The sequence below is a fragment of the Arachis hypogaea genome, chromosome 12 (genome assembly GCF_003086295.3).
Source record: "Arachis hypogaea cultivar Tifrunner chromosome 12, arahy.Tifrunner.gnm2.J5K5, whole genome shotgun sequence".
NCBI classification, from domain to species: Eukaryota; Viridiplantae; Streptophyta; class Magnoliopsida; order Fabales; family Fabaceae; genus Arachis; species Arachis hypogaea.
The window spans coordinates 18,434,596-18,456,777 of record NC_092047.1 but is presented as its reverse complement, the minus strand read 5'-3'; the positions used below and the strand labels follow the sequence as shown (position 1 = coordinate 18,456,777).

The window sequence follows — 22,182 nt, the reverse complement described above, 5'->3', positions numbered from 1 at the left end:
TTGGATTTGCTACATTCACATCAAATTCATATACTTGTTTTGAGACTTTTGTTGATAAATGTTTATGTTAAAATTATTTCAAGGTTTATTATAGCATATGGAATGAACGTCTTTTATTTAGTTCTATTTCCAGGTCACATTTTTGTTATTTAGTGTACAATACCAAATTTTCGGCTAGATTTGTGAATTCACGACATTTATATGTCTTGTTTTGTCAAATTTGTGTTGCATCCAATGTCACAGATATCAAATATATTAACAATCATGGGCATTAATGTTAGATCAGAAAAGCTCTGCATACAAGCGCTAACGACTTGTATGCTTTACAAGTTAGTTAACAAATAAAACCTAAAACCCCCTCCAATGGTTACGTCGTATACACGCGCTATATATAACTACCAAATTTAAAAGATTTGTTTCCTTCTTCGTTTTTCTGATTTGCAGATTTGCTCGTTCTTCTTCTCGCGAAGCTTCCCCTGGTTTCTTCGATCGTTCTTTTCCCCTCCTTTCTCACTCGTTTCTTCTTCGTCATTTACGTTAGTTCCTCTTTCTGTAACTCCAGCTTCGTTTTCTATTTGATTTTTTGTTTTCTGAAATCAAATTTTGAAATCGTTTTGAAGATAATGGATGATTCAACCTCAGATTGTCAGCTGAATCCAGGCGAAGTGGATTATGAATTTGAATCTAACGAAGTTCCTGAGGTTTGATTTACATAGGATTACTATGAATTTTGTTGCAGTAATTTGTATAGCATTGTGTAGGTGAATAATTCCTGAACATTGACTGTCAAACTAACGCATGAAGATAAATATGTGGATTGAATGTAATGTATTAGTTTTGATTAATTATCTGGAATTTATAGCAGACGATCAGGTGTAGATCAGAACTTTTTTGGGTGTATTTTTGCGGGAAGTGTGGGTGTATTTACAGTTTACTGCTTTTTCTGTTATTTTAACTGAGTTGTTGTTGTTCGGGTGTATTATATCAGACATGATTGGGTGTGTTTTTAGTTTTTGACATGGTGTATTCTGCAGCCTGTGTATTTACAGTTTATGGCTTTTACTGTCATTTTAGTTGAGTTGTTGCGGTTCGGGTGTATTATATCAGACATGATTGGGTGTATTTTTAGTTTTTGACATGGTGTATTCTGCATCCTCTCTCTGTTGTTGATGACCAGTTTGTTCCGAAGGTTGGAATGACCTTTACCACACTTGAAGATGCTGGAAAATTTTACAGAAACTACGCCAAGGCTGCAGGTTTTTCTACAAGAGTTCGGAGCACAAATAGGAAGGGAAACGAGATTAAGAATCAATTGATTACATGTAGCAGAGAGGGAAAATGGAAATCTAAAATATCTCTGACCGAGAAGACTAATCCGACAGCCGGTTTAAACTGTCCTGCAAGAATTTATATACACACATTGAAGAATGTTGGTGCTTGGATCATTTCAAAGGTTGTGCTGGATCATTCACACCCCTACTGTCCAAGTAAAGCAGAGATGCTCAAACAGCACAGGGAACTAAGCATGTCCATTCGTCGTACAATAGAGAATAACGAGGAGGCCGGTATCAGACCAAGCAAAACCTACCAATCATTTGTTGCGGCTGCCGGGGGTCACCGCGAGTTAAATTTTATCGAAAAGGATGTGAGGAATTATATTACCAGGGAAGTGCGGAATGTTTCCGAACAAGAAGATGCAAAGGAATTCAGGAAATATTTGTTAAGAATGAAAGAGAAGAATCAGAATTTCTTTTTTGAGCTTGAACTCGAGGAGGATCAATCGATTAAGCTGGCTTTTTGGGCCGATGCAAGAAGTAGAGCTGCCTTTGAATATTTCAGAGATGTTATTTCATTTGACACCACCTACAATACAAACAGGTAACAAACTGCCCCTGTTTATGATGCTAAATTAATGTATGTTTATGAATCCGCAGCAGAGGTGTATATTGGCTGTTTTTTGGGTGTATACGAAGCATTTGTTGGGTGTACCTAATGATTTTGCATTCTGCACTATGGTAATTTGTTTCAGGTATAATTTGGTTTGTGGTTCTTTTGTCGGGGTGAATCACCACGGTCAGTCAACACTTCTCGGATGCTCTTTGATGAAAAACGAAGAAATTGAATCATTCAAATGGTTATTTCAATGTTGGCTTCGTTGCATGGGAGGAAACTCTCCGAAAGGGTTTCTCACCGATCAATGCACATCAATGAAAAGGGCTTTAGAGGCCTGTATGCCAACAACAATTCACCGTTGGTGTATTTGGCACATCATGAAGAAGATTCCAAGAAAATTAAATGGGTACAAGGGACATGCAGATATTGAACAAGAAATGAGCCAAGTTGTTTGGAACTCTCATAGCAAAGACTCATTCGATAGGAATTGGAATGATTTTCTGCTGAATTTTGGTCTTGTGGACAACAAGTGGCTTTCAGGTAATGTTTGTTTAAAATCTGCAGCAGAGGTGTAAATTGTATGTTTTTTCAGGTGTATTTATAGTCTGTGTTTGGGTGTATTCTGCAGATCTGTATGAAGACCGTCATATATGGGTTCCTATCTATCTGGATCACCACTTTTGGGCAGGGATGAGAAGCACACAAAGGAGCGAGAACATGCATTCCTTTTTTAACAAGTTTATCACCCGGAACAGCTCGCTTATTCAATTCGTCAAACAATACGATAATTGCCTCGGAAGCAGGGAGCAAGCAAAGAGAGAATCAGATGCTGCAGATTTTCATATGGTCATACCGTGTGCAACCAAATCCTCCATTGAAGCTCAGTTTCAAGATGTGTACACTCATCAAAAGTTTAGGGAAGTCCAAGCGCAATTCAGAGAAAAGGCGAATTGCATCACCAGATTAACGAATTCCGCTCTAGGCTATTCAGTATACGAAGTTGGAGAACAAGTTTCCAGCTCAATATTCAACAAGTTTGTGGTTACTTACGACTCAGTTGCAGCCGAGGTAAAATGCCAATGCTTATTATTCGAGTCGAGAGGGATACTGTGTCGTCACGCACTAAGCGTGTTAAGCTTTGAACAAGTAAGCCAAGTGTCACCTAGATATATACTGGAACGATGGAGCAAGAAGGTAAATAGGCGACACACACACATCAAGAGCAGCCACGACGAGCCACTGTTGGAGCCAAGAAGCAAGAGGTTTGACCAATTGGTTTTTCGTTCGCAAAATATTTGTGAATTTGCATCCAAATTGGAGGAGCTAACTGTAATTCTGTACCGTGCGTACGATAACGTCATGGCTGAGATGGAATCATTAAAAGCCAAAAGGAAGGGGACATCTTCTTTATCCCACGAAGACGCCAACTTGGAATCTGTTAACGAGCTTCAAAGCCCGCCAAGGATTCAAACAAGAGGACGTCCAAAAAATAGGCTAGGTTCAAAGTTGGACAAACAGATTGCAAATGCCACAAAGAAGAAGAAAATGAAAGTTTTAAGCGAGGTAAAAGTAATGTTCTTTAAATTTGTGGTGAGTTTATTTTTCTCGTTAATAGTTTAGCTAATATGTGAGTTTCTTATATTCAGATAAACTTGTTTGATGCTGCATCAGTGGTGCATTCAAATTCCAGCCAATATCAAGGACATGTTATGAATTATCAGTTCAGGGTACCAGCAGCAGGGGATAACTCTTTGGGTGTATAGTTACAGAATATGGGTGTAAAAGCACTATTCTTTTGGGTGTATTTTTTTTAATTTTCTTGTGATTCACATTTTACATATAGATACATATATATAATATTAGGGTTTAGGGTTTTAGGGTTTACAGGTTAGGAGTAAGGGTTTAGGTTTTAAGTGTTTAGGGTTCAGGGTTTTAGGCTCAAAGCATCAGGGGAGATAGATTTCAGGGTGTATATTCAACTTTGTTTGGGTGTAAAAAATCGCAGGTTATGGGTGTATATTTGATTTGATGTTTTTCTTCATATTATAGTACCTGTAATTCATACATTTTGAATACAGCACAGACAGTTTAACAGCACAGACAGTTTGGATGTATATTTAAGCAATCTTGGGTGTATATTAAACATCTGTTGAGTGTAAAAGTTTATAATTTGTGTTTAGATCTGCCTTGATGTTTTCCTTCATATTTTACCACCTGTAATACAGAGCTTTTAAATACAGCACAGACAGTTTAACAGCACAGACAGTTTAACTATGGAAAAAAATTTCATTGAATAGAAGTTGTTTATAAATGGCAAATTTTTACAGCATTTGTTCAATTTACAAACTAGCTAGCAGTTAGATTACTCAGTTTCTATATCAGTAGAATTTATCTGACAAAATGGACTCAATAATACTGAGGATGGCTTGGACAGTCTTATTGCATTACTCGCTCTAATTGCTTGATCTCTCTCTTTATTCATTTCACTGAATAGTATCCGCGAAGCATATTCTACTCTATAGTGGTCCACCTCGTCCTACAATTAAAAAGTATATTCTGTTTAAACAACAATATTAATTCAGTAAAGTAATACAGAGTTATATAGTTTTAAAGACAGTTACCTGTAGCCAATTATCCCATTCATACTTTGCCCTTTTAATGTTTTCGGGCTCAATTAACTCAAGTCACTTCATAACGTAAATAGCACAGTCATAGCTGAAAACGAAGAAAATAAATTACAAATCTCATTTAGGAAAGTTTAATGTTCAGAGTCACAAATTTATACCTTGATTTTTGGCCTGAGATATTAACGTATGTTGCTTTAATTTCCAACTTATTCTCCTTTTTCTTCAGAGGTGCCCCGCCGGCATATGCTCTCATTCTTGAAATTACATATCCCTTAAAAAACAAAACAAATCAGTAATACACCCGAATGAAATACACCCAAAGGAGAACATACTTACACCCAAAGCAAAACATACATATACCTTATATTGAATTGAAATACACCTATCTATTAAAATAAAGAACACAGAGCCAACTTACAGTGAATTTATTAAGCTGGTTTCTCTTATTGCTTGGAGCTTTCTTGTGTAGCGGGTCAAGTATATAAAATCTCCGCTTTATTGTATCAATCACCCATAACCACCAATGTCTTGAGTAGCAAACAGGCGCAAAAATCTGAAGGATTGCCACATTTCAATAGTATGTTATTTTATTTGGCATATAAGTAAAGAACGGTACTAACAAATTTTACAAATGAAAACTTACATATCGATGCGAAGTTAATTTTTTCGCATCTATGAAGGGAATAAACATTGGGTAGTCTTCCACCCTGAATTCTTTATTGGTTTTAGGTGATATGAATTCCTCGTTTGGGTGCTTTGAAACGGCCATGTTCTGCAACAATTGTGAAGCAACAAATGAAATACTGAAAGTACATCCAAGTGAATACTTTAAATAAACCCAAATGACTACACAACTTACACCCAATTGAACGTAAAAAATACACCCAAATGAATACAAAAACAGACCCGTTCATCAGAGAATATATACCTTAAGGAATACAGAAAATACACCCGAAATTCGTAGAAGTAACACTTATCACAATATCAGGGGGAGACAGTATACTTGTTCTCGAAACCTTTTATCATTTTTCTGGTTGAGGATGAGGCACATAGCAGATACAATCTAGAAATATATGCCGAAATCAATTTACATTAATAAACAATGCAGTTAACTTTGGTGTAAAAACATTAATGTTATTCTAATATTACCTCAGCTTCTATATAACTTTCTGCCTGGAGCGATGCAAGGTGCATTCTAGACAAAATGTATTTATCTTGGGCAATCAGAGTGCATACGTTGTCAAACTCGTTAGTACTGCCATCTGCGTATGTCTTCACTCGCGTCCCCCAGATGTAGCACTTCTCTTTCATATCACCCGTATTCTGATTTATTCCCGCAGGAGTTTCAAACTTCCCAGAACTTTCTCCGCCAGTCTCGTTTTGAATTTGTGGACTTTTACTTTCTTCTTTCGCCGCACTGCTTGCTATTTTTTGTACCAAATCCTCTAATTGTTCTAGCAAATTTGCAGTTTCTGGAGTTTTTGCCCTGTCTGCCTCCTGCGTTGCTGCTTCTTCTTGGCTTGAATCAGTCAAGCCAAGGCTGAATGATGGCATTAGATCTGTTTTAGGAACATACGATGCTGTCCGTGCCATCATCATCAGCGCAGCAGCGTCTTCTGCGGCTGGATAACTGCGTGATCATGTATAACGTATTATAAGAGTAATAATATACGGATGATAAGCAAAGATTGATTTTACTCTGATGAACTTACATTTTAGATGGAGCTGGGGGAAGCGTGGGTGTGCTTTCTTCAAGTTGTTGGGGGGTTTAGAAGTGCTGCACAGTTACACAAAATTAATCATGGCGTAAAAAAAACTATTTAGGAACAATATACACCCAAACTGTAACCCAATATACACCCGAACTGTAACCCAATATACACCCAAACTCTAAACAAATATACACCCAATACTATTTCTTACGTTTTTGTAGTTCCTTCAATTTGTAGCAGAGGGGTTGGTTCAAAATCTGTCTCAGATGTTTCTTCAAATTCCGGCACAGTGGTTGTTTGAACACTGGCACAAAAACTTGAATCGGAACTCTAAACAAGAAGAAAAATGAAAGGTTAACAACGCCTTTGAAAATAATAAGGTTATAAGGTTGAAATATTCTTGAAAAACTCACATTGCAAGCCCTTCCGACGGTGTCTCTTCCCTCACAACCATTATATTCGAATCAGCCGGCTCACTCGCTGACTCTTAAACCAGACTCAACCTAAAATACACCCAAAGAAAGTCAAAAAATACACCCGAACAATTCAAAAGAAAGATAGGCTTTGTTTTTTGAGAACTTACATACTTGCAGTTTTTGCTTTTTTTCCTGCCTTTTTTTTTCTCGAATAAAATAATAAAGGGCTTTTTTAAAAAAATATATATATATACAGAATTAGAAGTAGAAGGTAATAAAAGAACAAAAGTAACGGTTATTTAAAAGAGAAATTACATGCTCTCTGCAGGCCTGTTTACACTACTTTGTTCTGTGTGTCCTTGAGAGGAAGGATCATCACTTCCCAAGTTCACGTCCGGTATTCTAAATAGATTTCATGTTATTCAGATAAAATATGATACAGGTAAATCACGATAACAAGATTATACACCCCAACAAGACATACCCCTCTACAGCAGATTTTTCATTGTTTTCCCTTAACAATTCATCTAGATCTTCACTTCCTATTTCATATCTCTCACTACATTCATAAAAGAAGATGTTAACAAAAATAATTATGATGATAGATGGTAATATAGCTTACGAAGTACTGTACCCATCATAGGATTGATCTTCTTCAGGAGATGAATGTTCAACAACAACCTTTTCCTTTTTGGATTGTGTTCTGGGTGGAAAAAACAAGTATGAATCAGAAATAAAAAATTAATTTTATCACAGAATATTATCCAAATAAGTGCTTACTTTTTTGGTGTTCTTTGTGTCTTTTTCTTCTTCTTTTTTTTGCTTCTTCACCGGTGATGATTCTTCGCTTCTATAAGTTAATAAGAGACACTTCAGTTAATACACGAAATCTTGATAATTAAGCCAAAAGAAAGGAGTAATAATTTCAGAACATTACTCATCAGTTGATTCAGATTTTGAATCAGAATCTGAATCCTCTTGACTCTTCTTCCTTTTTTTGGAGTCCATTCTGGAAGGCAAACAATCATTATTTAGAACATACTAAAGATATAAAATACACCCAAATGAATGCACAAGATACAACCAACTGAATGGACAATATACACCCAACACAACAAACGAAATACACCCAACTTAATAAACAACATACACCCAACTTGATAAAGAAAATACACCCAAATGGTTCCACAAAATACACCCAATTCGATAAAGAAAATACACTCAAGTATGGTACTTACTTTTTTCCTTTTTTGCTGGGTTGTTTTCTTGGTGAATCGTCTGAGTCTTCTTGAGTCTCAGACTCAGAGGTAGAATTGTCACTATCAGTTGTTTCTGTCTCCAAAGACGATGTTGAAGTTGCCTTCCTTTTTTTGTGTTTTTGATTTCTTGTTTTTTTTTTCTCTATTTTTTTCATTTTCTCTCTTGTTTGCGCCATTTTTACAATCCCCTGAAACATTAGAAATTTTAGTTAGCAGCGTTTAGGTAAATAAAATACACCCAACATATTATGTTCACTTACTATATTTTTCTCTATTTCCGCACTCATTCTTTCGACCAACTGCTTCTTACTCCAGTTGGCAATCCAGGGTTTTGGCGGTCTTTCAGCCCTCTTCTTACCTTTATTTTTAGAAAGATGAAAGTAAATTATCATCAGGGCAAAGAGGCAGCCATCAATTGCCTTTTTCTTTTTCTCCTTGTAGTCGGTTAAGCCCTTGACGATAAAACTCAAAACATGCCCTCCCCAGTTTCGCTCTGTTATGGTGTCCATCTCAAAAATTGGGGCCAGGTGCACAGGCGAGATTTTGTTTATTGTCGTTGGTAAAAGGAACGCCATCTGTATATAGAGGATGAAAATCCTCTTGAACATTAGGCGATCCTCTTCATTACCAACGCCAATATCCATCATCTCATCTGTAAGACTTTTGAGGGTCTTACCCTAGAATCTTCTAAAAATTTCTTTGTCATCCTCAGAAAGTTCCTTATAATTGACTTTCTGAGCAAATAGATCTCCTACAAAAAGGAAAACAACAAAGTATGAATATCAGTTCAAATACACCCAAGCATCAACTAATATACACCCAAGCGTCAGTTAATATACACCTATAATTTTTAGCGAGTTACCTGTTGCGTTGATGCCAAGCGCATCACCTATTTTTTTTTTTTTGTGTGTTATTTTAAAAGAACCGTATCCGGTTTCCAGTCTGTTCTCCCCTAATTTGAAGTTGTTAGCCAGCTCCCTTAACACTTTGTGATGCACCCTTAGTGGTGGGATGTGCATCAAGCCACCGAATCCCAAATCCCTCACAATCGTTTTCTTCTCCTCACTCATGTTTCTGAATTTATCACTTAACAAATGTGTTGCACACTTAAGGTCTTTGGTTTGCTGTAAACAAAAATAAAATTATAGTCAGATATGTTTCTATTATATAAAACTGATTTCATCTAAGACATATATTTGTTCTTACATTTTTTCCAGCTTGGTTTCTCGCTGCCATTTTTTCTGAAATGAAAAATACACACATAGATATCAGTAAGATACACCTATATATATGAGTCATATACACCCATAGATATCAGTAAGATACACCCATAGATATGATTCAGATACACCCATATATCAGTCAGATATCACTCAAACTTGCATCAATATACAAGGTCAAGCAACATTACAAGGTCAAGCAATATACACCCATGGACAAGCAAATATAAGAATAGTTGCAACTGCTGACTACAGTATATCAGTTCAGAAATATACACCCAACAATTTGTGCCATATACACCCAACAAATTACCTCATATACACCCACCAAACTATGGAATATACCCCCAAAAATCAGTTACCAGAAGAACTAGAACAACAAGAACAGTAACACCTAGAAGAACTAAGAAGAACAGTGTAACATAGAACCAAGAATAACATTAAAACCTAGAACAAGTAGAACATGATAAACTGTAAAATGAGACGTAGAGCAAGAAGAATAGTAAAACGTACAACAACGTAGAAGAACAGTAAAACCTAGTTCTTCAATTTTGAAATGTGAAAAATATACAGGAATGGTAATGTAATGTACCTTGAGTATTATAGCTTTGTTTTCTCTGGAGATTCTTGATCGAGAGTTCTATGTTGTGTTGATGGAATTTTTGAATCTTAGCAACGAGTTGTATATCTTCAGTATCGAATGATGCTCGAAAATGGAACGTTTGCTTTTTCTCTGAATGGCTTTGAGAAGTGGAAGAAGTGGAAGAGTCTGCCATTAAGGGGCGATTTACGCAAAGCGTAACCGTTTGAGTGGAGCGCGTGTAAATGACGCCCCATTCAATGCTGTTCACTGTGCGTCTGGAAGGATTGTGGGCTGGTAGCTTGGATAACTTGTAAGGCCTTTTTGCTTGTATGTGTAGCAGGCCTCATGTTAGATTGCTGTCTCATAGTCAGGTAAGTACTTAATGTGCCATGTTGACCTTGAAGTTAACGGAGCAAACGAGTTAATAATGTCTAGGTATTATCGACAGACGAACCCAGCCTTTTATGGGTACAAAGTCACCTTCCGTCTTCTATGGATACTTTTGTTAGCGTTCATAAAATTTATGGATACAAATGGTAGTTTTTCCATTTCAGGAACTTGAAAATTTTTATGAGAATATATCAAAATACAAAATATATTTAAATTTACATTAAAGGATATACAACCCCAAAATTTTTGCACAGGAGTTCTCCATAGTTATGTAAGTCATGCATGTTGTCTATTATTTCTATGTGATGATATTAAGCGTGAGTTTAATTTTAATATACGGATAGTGTAAAATATTTTATATAATTATTTAATTATATTTATTATTTTAGATTATTATTCGATTTAGTACTGGAATGACTAAACAAGATTTAGTTTAAGATTAGGGTTCAATATAACCCAACTGTTGTAGGCATGATGCTGATTGAGTATTGCGATATGTTTTAAACATTAAAGATAAATTTTTTTCAAGATTATTATTGAGTATTGTCTATTGTTATAATCATCTGATTGAGTATTGCATACGTAAGCCCATTTTGTTTTAGCATTTTCTATTTTTTTTAAATATGTGAAATTATATGTTTGGGTTAAGTTTTTTTTATTGGAATTAGGTCGTGTATTATTTAGTGTTTTGGATTGGCTCCTATAAATAATTTTTTCATGGCTATTGTAAACGATTTTTTATAAATTAGGACGTGCAATGTTTAGCGTTTTAAGAATTTTATTAATCGAACACTATTTTGTTATGGTTGTGGTAAACAATTTTCTCTTGTTGTCTAGCTCTATCGATGTATTACCAGCATGAGAAGGCAACACAGTATGCCATTGGATGACAGGATCGTGTCGTACTTACAGATGACCGGTTTATACCATCTTACAAGGCTGAACGAGACTTGGTTTAGATTGGATGAGCCATTAGTGAGCACATTCGTGGAGAGATAGCGTCCGGAGACGCATACTTTTTACATGCCGTTCAAAAAGTGCACGATCACGCTGCAGGATGTAGCGTATCAATTAGGACTCTCGATCGACGGTCAGTATGTCAGCGGATGCCTCATGGAATTTGAGCGACATATCAAAGGTGGCCACCCAGCGTGGGCATGGTTCGAGGAGTTATTGGGTGTTTTACCTTCTGCGAACTGCATTGACAAGTTCATGGTGAAGTGCACTTGGATGCAGGAGACATTTAGTGAGATTCCGCAGGGTGCAGATGATGAGACGGTTAGGAGGTATGCCCGAGCGTATATCATGATGCTCTTATTGATGCAACTATTCGGTGATAAGTCTGGTACACGTCTTCACATTCGTTGGCTACCCTACGTCGCCAGGCTAGAGGACATGGGTCGGTATAGTTGGGGGTCTGCTGCTCTATCATGGTTATACCGGTGCATGTGTCGTGTGGCCAACAGGAATGTCGTCAAGTTAGCTAGTCCATTGCAGCTCCTACAGTTGTAGATCTTCTGGAGGTTCCCTGGTTTCCGACCGGATGGATTTGATATCTTTCATTGGCCATTGACGTCGAGGTACTTGCTTTTGGGTTATGCAACATTTTTTTAATAAGTTATCGGTTTACTTCCTTGTTGATAAAATGTTTTGGTTTTCAAATGGTCAGGTTATTAGCCGACATTGAGCGACAAAGGGCCTCAAGTCGCACATTGGAGGATATATTTACTCCAGCCTGGGGATGTGAGTATTTATGGTTTCAATTTGTTCATCGCAGATGTTCTGTTTGCACTATTTACTATTTATGATGACTAACGATAAGTACTTCTATTCACAGTTCGTGTGGATGCCATATAGCTTGCCTAATGTCGTTCAGGTGGTGCACCCCGAGATATTGGAGCCACGACATATGGCGTTGTAGAGGGCTGTGACAGCATTGATCTATTTTGCTGTCATAGAGTGCCATCAGGTGGATCGGGTGCTGCCGCAGCTTGGTGGAGTACAGCATCGACCCTGTGCCGCACTGGACATAGATTTCTTGATGTCAAAGGATGGAAGAGGTGGAGATCGGTGATTTCCTGATACGTTACAGAGTTGGTACATCATCATGCAATGCATCCTCAACGCCATCCGGTACTCTACCCTCTCCAAAAATTGGGACCATAATAGGAGTACTGGACATCGCAATCGCAACCTCACCCAAGGGTCCAATGTCACATATTCCTCCGTCATCACAATAGTTTAGATTAGCTGCAAAGGACGGAGATGCAACTAAAACTGCCCTAGGTACAATCATCGGCACAGCTAACGAGGCACCAACAGGCATGGAACTAGATTAGGCTGGTATTGCTGAGGATTGAGGATTCCAGTTCGAACCTCCAGAACTGCACACCACATCCACAAGCTTCGCCAACAGCTTAGGGGTCCTCACCTCGAGAAACTGACGACGACAATGGAACAGAACTTGCAAATCTTCGTTACTACCTATGACGAATGAATCGTACTTCACATCATCGCGCAACACGAAAATCGAAATTCTGTAGAATAATTTCTCCACACATTTCACGCCATGCAGCCCTAGTTTCTGGAGTATAGTATTCTGAAACTCGGTGAAACTCGTCAAAGGCTTAAGGAAAACACTTAGCGGGTCCTTATCAGTAAATTTAATTCTCGATTGCGTTTTTTTCTTAATCAACCCTCTATAGTGTACCAGAACTAAAAAACTCTCATTACTAGCTATTGTGAGTTCCACTATAGTAAAAAATTCACATTCAACTCGTATTTATATATGTTAGAAATATACTAAATCGAATTAACTCATTTTGAATTATACATACAGAAGATTTCGTAATATATCAAATCTAATGGTTTCAATTTACCATTATCCACTACTACTGAATTAGGCCTATATATAAAGATATATCATATATCATAAACAATTGCCAAACATATTGACCAAAAAAAAAAGCCAAACATCAGAATTCAGAGTTGAAGTTGAAGACCTGTCCAGAAGAAGTAAAAAAACACCGAAGTAAGCAAGCATATGGAAAATCGAATTTATCAATAAACTTTTGAATATCGAAAGTTTAACTGAAATTCAGGAGATTGAATCAAATATAATATATATATATAAATAATTTTTTATTTTATTATTTTAAATTAATTAATCCCTAAAAACAAAACGAATCGATTGGTTTAATGATTTATTAGATTTTTACCAATTTTATCGATTTTTAATCGATTTGCTCACAACTAATTTTTTGTCTGAACCAGACCGGTCTAATATTCCTTCCTGTTCTCAAACCATGGAAGGAAATTAGCTTCATTTAAGAGCTTTGTCAATAAATCAATAAAAATAGAACAAAACGAAACCTTCACATATAATTAATTACATGGAAAAGCACATTAACCCATTCAACTATTCTTGAAACACTAAGTTCTTGTGCTAATTTTGCCTGTGTACCAAATATTTGCCTTAACCAAAAATAAAAAATTGCCAAAAGACAAAAAAAAAAAAAAAAAAAAAAAAAAAAAAAAAAAGGGAAGAAAACTAACATGTGCACGGAGACATTTACTTGAACCAGATACATGGTAAAAATACATGTACAACATGAGTACAAGGGCTTTATTATAATAAATTCCATAACTTTGGGGGAGCTAAACATGTACAACAAGAGTACAATATGTACACAAAATGTAATGAGACATTAGGATCAAAACAGTGAACAGAAACTAGCACCAACATTTTCAATCATAATGTCAAATCAGGATCATCTTCATAATCAAAATCTTGTTCAGTTGAAGGCCTTAATCTCTTTGCATCCCTTGGACCACCTCTTCCCTTCTTTGGTTTACCCCTAAGGGTGCACACATGCAGATATCTTAGCCCAAAATCCACCAAGGTTTTGACTTTTTGTACATATTTTCCAAGATATAAGATATTTCTATACACTTATTTATTTATTCTTAATTTAGAAAAGACACTAAATTCAACAAGATCAAATCAAATCAAAACACGCATTCGTTCAGTACTTACTGGCCATTTGCATAAATTCCACCACCTTTTGAACGACCAGGACCGAAATCCAGTCTCCCATCTGATATAAGTGGATATACAATGAATTAGCAGACAATAAAATTGACGGCAGTAATGTTAACGAAATGCTTGGTTATATGAACTCACCATCTCTACCAGTTGCTAGATCTTCAGCCTATAGTAAATCAGATGAAATTAAATGCATGTTACATGTTAGAAATGACCAACTTGCAAAACGATATGGATGTTTAAATAACTTCACTGAGAAAAACAGGGTTGTACTAACCAAAGACGGGTCATGAGGACGGTGAAGTACTAACCTATACTCCAACAACTAAGCTGGACACAATTGACCAAAAACCATACATTTGAACATGGGTGAAGTATGTTTTTTATACCCGACATTTGTGAAATTCTTCACAAGTATCCCTAATGTTTAATTTGATTCAATATTGTCCCTAATGTTGGAAATAAGTTTCAATTGAATCAAAATTAAATATTAGGGGTAGTTTTGAAAAATTTAGCAAACATTAGGGACAAAAAGTATGCTTTATGCTTTGAACATTCAAATAAGGGTCAAGGAAAAAATTCTAAGCATCAATGATGTTTAACATTAACATAAAATTTGCCATTAAAAATATTCTGTTTCAAGTTGATTGAAATGATTAATAATAACATCAGATCAGACATTCTTTGGTTAAATTGTCACAAAATATACGATAACATTAAAAGGATGTAGACGCTGAAAAAAAAAAAACAATTTAGAGCATAGGTTTATCTTCATTTCTTCCTATCTCAGTCTTATGACATAGTTCTCACAAGTGGGCAGCCTTTTTTTTCTTTTTTTTTTTTTAAAGTTCCTGGATTGAAGATTATCCCAGAATATCAGAAAATACCGCAGGCGAGGTCACTGAAGATAATGAAAAGAGTCTATCTTCAGGCTGAAACTTTCTTGACCGCTTCAAGCTGCCATGAAGAAATTATATTCACCAATGTCATATAAAGATTGAAACATTAGTCAAGCTATCTTTAGCTTTATATTCCACCTAGAACATGCAAACACATTCGAGTTTCTATATATATATATATATAAAATGATCGCTATCAATGCAAGTCCATTGTGTGGCATGTTTGCAGTGAATGCAAGTTACAAATTCCACACAATAGCCTTTCCCAAGAATCAAAATCACTGAATATTTTAATATATGCCTACAAAATACAGCTTTCAAATATGTACAGAAGATCATCAGCATGCTATCATCTATCATATTCTCCTGAAGATTACCAAAATCACAAAATAAACTTCTAAAACTAAGAGAATCAAGGGAAGAGGTCCCTTGATCATAACAAGTCAAGAGAGAGTACGAGAGTCAGGATTATTTCAAAAGTCCAAATCATAAAAGAAAAGGAGAGCCAGAGATAAGAAGCTCCATACAGTGCAGTGTTCTTTGATGAAGACAGGAACCCTTCAAATCCTTTTAGTACATTGCCACATTGCCCAGGATCCTGTAAATAACTTGTCTCCATATCATAAACCTGTGTTGAGAGAAAAACGTTATCCCCTATTCCCCTTGTCTTGTATGAGTATATCATAATGAAAGATATTGCACCCAAAGTACACCATTGAATACCCAACCCCAACTCAACAAGAAACATACAACTGAATCCTATTGCATTAAATTAACATTAACATTAACTTGAACATGAAATTGTTTTTCAAGTCAAACGATTATTTTTTTTTTACAAAAGAAAGAATTTATTAAGATAAGAGGAGTAAATATAAAGAAGTGGAGGAAAAGGGATCCTCTTAACTTAAAAAAATACAAAGAAAACTATAAAATCAGTGGATTGTAGATTTCCAATTTCTTAAGATATCTGGGGAGGGAAAGTCCTCTGAAGAGTCCATATGCTTTACACCAAATAGATGATGGACACCTAATTCTATCCCAAACAACAAGTTTTCCTAAGAACCTATCAATAGAGGTGCACATATTGTGTTCTAATCAAATACTCCATAAATATGGTATATAGAGCACATTGCCACAAAGACTTTGCCCCTTTCTCCCAAAATCTGCAAACTTAATCAAGATGTATGCAAGTTAAGTGCCCAATTTAGGTTTAAAACCTAAATTCAGTCTCTTAAGTCTTACCAAAAACACAGGGGAAAAAGTAGTCAATTAAGATCGAAAGACACGAATTTGTCCTTCACCACACACATTGGTCCTTCACTGTCTTACTGTATCCTCATCCGACAAGTTAGTTTTTTCATCACTAAATGGAACAAACATATTATATCCTCTTGTGCAATTAAGAATTTTGTCCAAAAGAATTGATATGTCACCTTTTTCAAATTGTGAGACAAATTTATCAATTTTGAATCACAAAGAACAACTCTGTAATCTATGTTTCTTGTCAGGGTGAGAGTTGAGACTAGGGTTTACTTAGGTTATAGTACATTTTACCCAATTTGCAATCCTATCTCAAAAATTAGCATAAAATGAAGACTCTATAAAGGAACACTGTGAAAGTGAATAGAGACAAGAATAATATCCACCAATTACTAAGCAAAGCACAGCAACGAACACAGACACCAAGTTGGAAAATTTACCTGCTTTTCAATGCTGCGCAAATCTTCGTGAAGCTTGGCTCTCCTACTAAGCAAGGAAGCTAGCATTGCTGAAGGGTTTACGGTACCCTTTTGCCCTAAAACGTGATGAAGGGTACAGAATCACATACAACACTGTCAACACAGTGTTGAATTATTGATTTAAAAACAAAAACATCAATTCAATTCAATTGAAGGGTGAAAGGAAGAAGAAAAGCTTACCTTCCGGTTCCATTTTGGCGCGAACTTAAATTATTGCAAGCTTGGTTGGAAAAAAACGATGAAGATAGGAAAAAAAAAAACCCTAAATCCCCAAATTTAGCATTTTTTGTTGCTATGTGCGGGATTTTCAATAGGTTTTTATTTGAATTCTAGTTTAGTAGTCAACAACTAAAGGAAGAATCAATCATGCCGTGCCAACTGCCAAGTCATAGATGAATTTTTAGGGAATTTTTTTTAATAGAATTAAGGTTTTTTCTGTCTCTATAGAATTAAGGTTTAATTATTGTATTGGTTCTTGTAATTTTATTAAATTTTTAATTAATTTTTTATATTTTTTAATTAAATTTTTATAATATTTTTAATTTTGTAATTAAGTTATTTTTATATAAAAAATATTAAAATTAATAGAATATTTTTTTAAAAAATACATGCAAGTCAAAGATTTAGTTAGATTTTTAATTATGAATATTTTTAATTTACGAAAAATTATTTTATTAATTTTAATATTTTTTACACTAAAAAGAACATAATTATAAAATTAAAAATAGTATACTCAATTAAAAAAAATATATATAAAAACCAAATTAAAAATTTAATAGACCAACAAAATAATTAAACTTAGAATTAAATTAAAAAATAAAAATTATCACTTAAATTTATAAAAAATATGTATATTGTATATGGTTTTTTTTTTATTTTTTTCTTATAAAAAGAACATTCTTCACTCTAGCACTATCTGAATTTTAAATTTTTACATTATGAAAGAATGACACTTATATACATAACAGAATAGTTAAATAGTTTAATTTTAATATACTAATAATGTAAAATATTTTATACAATATATCAAAACTAAATTTATAATTAAAAATATAAAATATATATAATAAAATAAATAAATAATTATCAAACAAAGAAATATTTTATTTTATTAAAAGTAAAAAATATTTCTTTTTTTATCCTAAAACTAGTTTAATTTTAGTTTTAATAAACTAGAATAGTACGAGTCAAAAATAAAAAATTAAAGAAAAATAATCAATCTATAATATAGAATTTTTTTTGATGAGTTCTATGGTGTTTTTGTTATGGTACCTAAATTGCTTAACTTTCCTTCTAAAGTAAAAAATAAAATGTTTAAAATAAAAAATAAACTATATAAAATTTATTAAATATTTTTTTTTTTTTAATAATTTAGGTACAAAATGACAGAAATTATTTTTCTTATGGATGCAGGGATGGTATATTGGCTGGATATTGGCCAAGGAGGGATATTGCTGGAGTATGGAACCAACGGTCAACACGCCGGGGACGTGGTGCCTCAGTCGGTGGCTACGTGGCGGCACTCTCTCAACACGCTGGGGGCATACTTCCTGCGACGTGGCGACCCTCCTCCACCACGCCGGGGAGTGCTGACTCACCACGCAGGGGGCGTAGAGCCTGGAGACCCGTGAAGCGCAGCAGAGATTCCCGCGGAGTTCCAATGCTACTACTGCACCACGTGGGGGCGTGCTGCAAGCTGCCTGCATGCAGGGGACAGCCCCCTCCTCCGGTAACTAGCGAGCTCTCTCCTTCTTCTATATGCATGTTTCGTTGCATATTGTAAGGGAAATAGTTGCTGAAGCAAAGAAATTAGAGAGAAGGAAAGAAGTGTGGGCTGTCTGGGTGTATAGGTTTAGGGTGAGAAGAGTGTAGTGAGTAGTAGTGAGTAGTAGTTAGTAGTAGTGAATTAAAAGTTTATACGGTGAAAAAATTTTTAGTTTTAGGGATTTAAAAAAAATGGTACGTAATTATATGACGCCCGAAAAACATATTATCAACTATTTGGATCATCCTATTTATGTAAGTTGGCAAATTTTATTTTTTTTCTGTATTTAAAATTTATTTTTTATGTATTTATATTTTTTAATGTATATATATTTTGTAATGAGAATATTATTTTGTGTATTTTATAAATATTTTAACAATATAATAATAGTTTTTATGAAATAAACGTTAATAATAATAATATGTAATTTTTTTAATATTTTTTTTTAATTTTTGTTGTTATGAATATATTCAAGAATAAAAAAAATATTTTGACTTTTTTAACATAAATATGTTGCGTATATTAATAAATAAATATTATAATAAATAAAGAATGTTTAAAATATTTAAAATAAAGAATATTATAATAAATAAATATTTAAAATAAATATGTGAATGTTTATTAAAATATTTATAAGGATTATTATTTAATTAATATAACATATATCTTTGTTGATGTAGTCTAACAGGAATTTGTTGGTGCGTAAACTGGATCCGCCACATACGTGGAATCCGATGGTGGAGAACTACTTACGCGCCACGGGATTCTACCACGTCTCTAGAATTGGAGTTATAAGAGGATTTCACCCCATGTTAGTTGCTCTGGTTGAAAGGTGGAGGCCTGAAACCCACACCTTTGTATTGCCGATCGGTGAGGTTACAGTGACATTAGAGAATGTCGCTCATATATTCGGCCTACCTATTGATGGAGAGCCTGTCAATGGATGGACAGATAGTAGTAGCGACTTCGTTCAAAGTCAGGGCATAGCGATATTCGGTCGTGAGCCATCAGTCAGTCATAATGCGAAGTCCTATATAAAGCTGGGTTGGGTTCGACGTATCAGAGACGCAGAGCCGTTGGACACTAAGGAGTCCATCAGGAGATACGTCAGATGTCAGATCTTCTGTTTGTTAGGGTCGACCCTATTCACGGGCAAGTCAACCACATATGCCCATGCGAAATATCTACTATTGCTTTGCGATTTCGAGCAGATCCATACTTATAGTTGGGGGTCAGCATGTCTTGCGCATATTTACAGAGCACTATGCCGTGCATCACGATATGATACAAAGGAGATGGATGGCCCTCTGAATCTGTTGTTTGTTTGGGCATGGGAGCGAATGCTGTGTCTTGCTCCCGTACCGAGACAAACCCTTTTACCGGCCGAGATATCAGTTGCCAGGAGGTAATAAGTCTTATTTTAGTCATGTGTTATATTCATGATGCATGTTTGACTTATGGTGAGTTATTTAAATTTTTTCAATTAATAATGTATCAGGTGGAGTCATTCGAAACGGACCACAGCGTGGTTATCCAAGACCATAGAGACATTCAGGCATGATATAGACTACATGCAGGAGGTAAATAGTTATGATTTTTCTGTTTCATTTTTCCAACCATTATTGTTAGGGTTCTAATATACCAATAATACTGTGGCAGTTTAAGTGGCGGCCGTACCACGGATTGATCGTTCCGGACGAGTTGCATCCCTATCTTGAGGTGTGTGACATCGTTGCTCCGTTGTTGTCATTCGAGTGTGTCGAGTGGCACCCTGTGGATCGAGTGATGCGTCAGTTTGGATATGCACAACCTCCTCCGCGGGCAGCAAGGGATATTCCACTTGATCAGCATTGCATCGTTCTACGCGGAGTGCAGCTTCATGACTGGACAGTTTTGCATGGGCCATGGATAGCGGAGTGGGCCAACAGGCGACACAGTCGATTGCGAGATCAGCACCCCTTCCGACTGGGATTTTTTACCGACGGTGGAGTCCTGGGATTGGTACGTATGCTCCTACGGACATCTGTTGAGATTGACGGGGTACATTCCTCATCATCCACAGCCTCCTGCCCCACAGCCACCTGCCCCACAGCATACAGTGTTTGAGCCGATTCCTTATTATATACCACAGCCACCGGCCTACAGTCATGGTAGCCATCACACTCAGGGCAGCCACCATTCTCAGCACTCTCAGCACAGCCACCACGCTCAGAGCAGTCACCATTCTCAGCACAGTGACCAGGGTCAGTCTGGCCAGCATCATGATCCCATACTTACTATTCCTTCCGGTCATGATTGGTTTGACTTCTCCAGCAGCGGACACGGAGATCAGCAACTACAGCATTGGACCAACGCTGATTTGGGTGGCTGGTCAGATTTTAGTGGTATCCCTTCACTGTCGGTGTCAGCTGATCCACATAGGGCATCAGTAGATATGGCCCATGGTTTGCGGGGTTGTACTTCCGACCACACGTCAGGGAGTGCGTCATGTGATAGTGGTTTTATCCAGCGTCAGCGGGCATACACAGTTGTTAACACGTTCAACCCCGGTCCATCCGCTTCAGCAGAGGCAGGCAGGTCGGCCGCTCCGACAGATGCAGGTGGGTCGGCCGCTCCTACAGAGGCAGGTGGTTCGGGAGCTCCGGGGGTGGATGACTTAGTTCGAGGTCACCCATATGACCTACGGATGGAGCGAAATCCACCTGATAGGTATACTCCATTGCGGTTCGGTCGGGGTATTATGGGTAAGGGACTGAACTACTTAGCTGGAAAGAAGTGAGCTTCGGTTTAGGTTATCTAGATTTTATTTTCAGAATTAAGTTAATGTAATTCGTGTTTAATATTTGGTTTGTTAACTTATGTAACCCGTAGTTCTTTTTTTGTATATTAACTTAAGGAAATCAGTTAATGACAATATTAAGCAGACATTAAAATATCAATGGATAGACTTCATTTGAAAAATACAAACACGTCTGATTTCAAAAGTATCAACTGATAAAATGCAAATTAAAAAGTACAAACATGACCATATTAAACTACGAAGCAGCACCACTCGGTCCAGCACGCTGCGGACACCTACTCCGACTATGACCCTGAGCACCACAGAGACGGCATATCCGAGGACCATGCATGTCACGTGAGTCCATTTCATTCAAGTATCGGGTCAGTTTGGGCCTGCCTTTAGACGTTCGCCTCAGGGCGGGATTAGCGACCAATGTGGGTCCCTCATAAGCAGGCCATGTCTCGGGATCTCCTAATGGTGTGAACTCAAATTTATATACCTTACGAACTTCCATCATCTTGTACACATCATGCACATAAAACTGCCAATCGAGACGCTGGTTAGCATAGCAAGCAATAACATGGCGACATGGTATTCGTTCAACCTGAAAGTGCCCACAGTCACACGTCCGTCGCGCAAGATCAACAACTAACACCTTTCCAGTAGTCATTTTGCGCACCTCAAACATCTCATTTCATCTATCAAAGCGGTGCACAACTATATTCCCAGCCTGTTGCATACTTGCTTCTATCCGCTGTTGCGCAAATACGGAGTACGTAAATCCAGCACGCTTGCATTCGTGAGTCTCGGCACTCTTCCGCGTAAAGAGTTCATTTAACCTATAATATATTG

General features: G+C 36.3%; 3 protein-coding genes across 4 annotated transcripts; 1 reads left to right on the top strand and 2 right to left on the bottom strand.

Annotated features, from left to right (window-relative positions):
- The first annotated feature begins 11,123 nt into the window (after window positions 1-11,123).
- On the top strand, window positions 11,124-11,612 carry LOC140176651 (protein MAIN-LIKE 1-like). The gene has a single exon (XM_072208185.1). The coding sequence runs from the start codon at window positions 11,124-11,126 to the stop codon at window positions 11,610-11,612; it is 489 nt and encodes a 162-aa protein (XP_072064286.1).
- Window positions 11,613-13,670: 2,058 nt separating this feature from the next.
- Window positions 13,671-17,220, bottom strand: LOC112727050 (uncharacterized). 2 transcript variants are annotated; one of them, XM_025776649.3, is made up of 7 exons: window positions 16,964-17,220; window positions 16,745-16,839; window positions 15,572-15,672; window positions 15,033-15,102; window positions 14,284-14,311; window positions 14,137-14,197; window positions 13,671-13,957 (listed from the first exon to the last, which is right to left on the bottom strand). In XM_025776649.3, the coding sequence occupies exons 1-7, from the start codon at window positions 16,974-16,976 to the stop codon at window positions 13,852-13,854; spliced, it is 474 nt and encodes a 157-aa protein (XP_025632434.1). In that variant the 5' UTR covers window positions 16,977-17,220; the 3' UTR covers window positions 13,671-13,851. The 2 variants fall into 2 exon arrangements, with proteins under 2 accessions (XP_025632434.1, XP_025632435.1); XM_025776650.3 differs by having other exon boundaries at window positions 16,745-16,876; window positions 16,964-17,154.
- A 4,363-nt stretch (window positions 17,221-21,583) lies between these two features.
- LOC114924897 (uncharacterized) lies at window positions 21,584-22,000 on the bottom strand. The gene has a single exon (XM_029291044.1). It carries the CDS (start codon window positions 21,998-22,000, stop codon window positions 21,584-21,586), a length of 417 nt encoding a protein of 138 aa, XP_029146877.1.
- Between the last annotated feature and the right edge of the window lie 182 nt (window positions 22,001-22,182).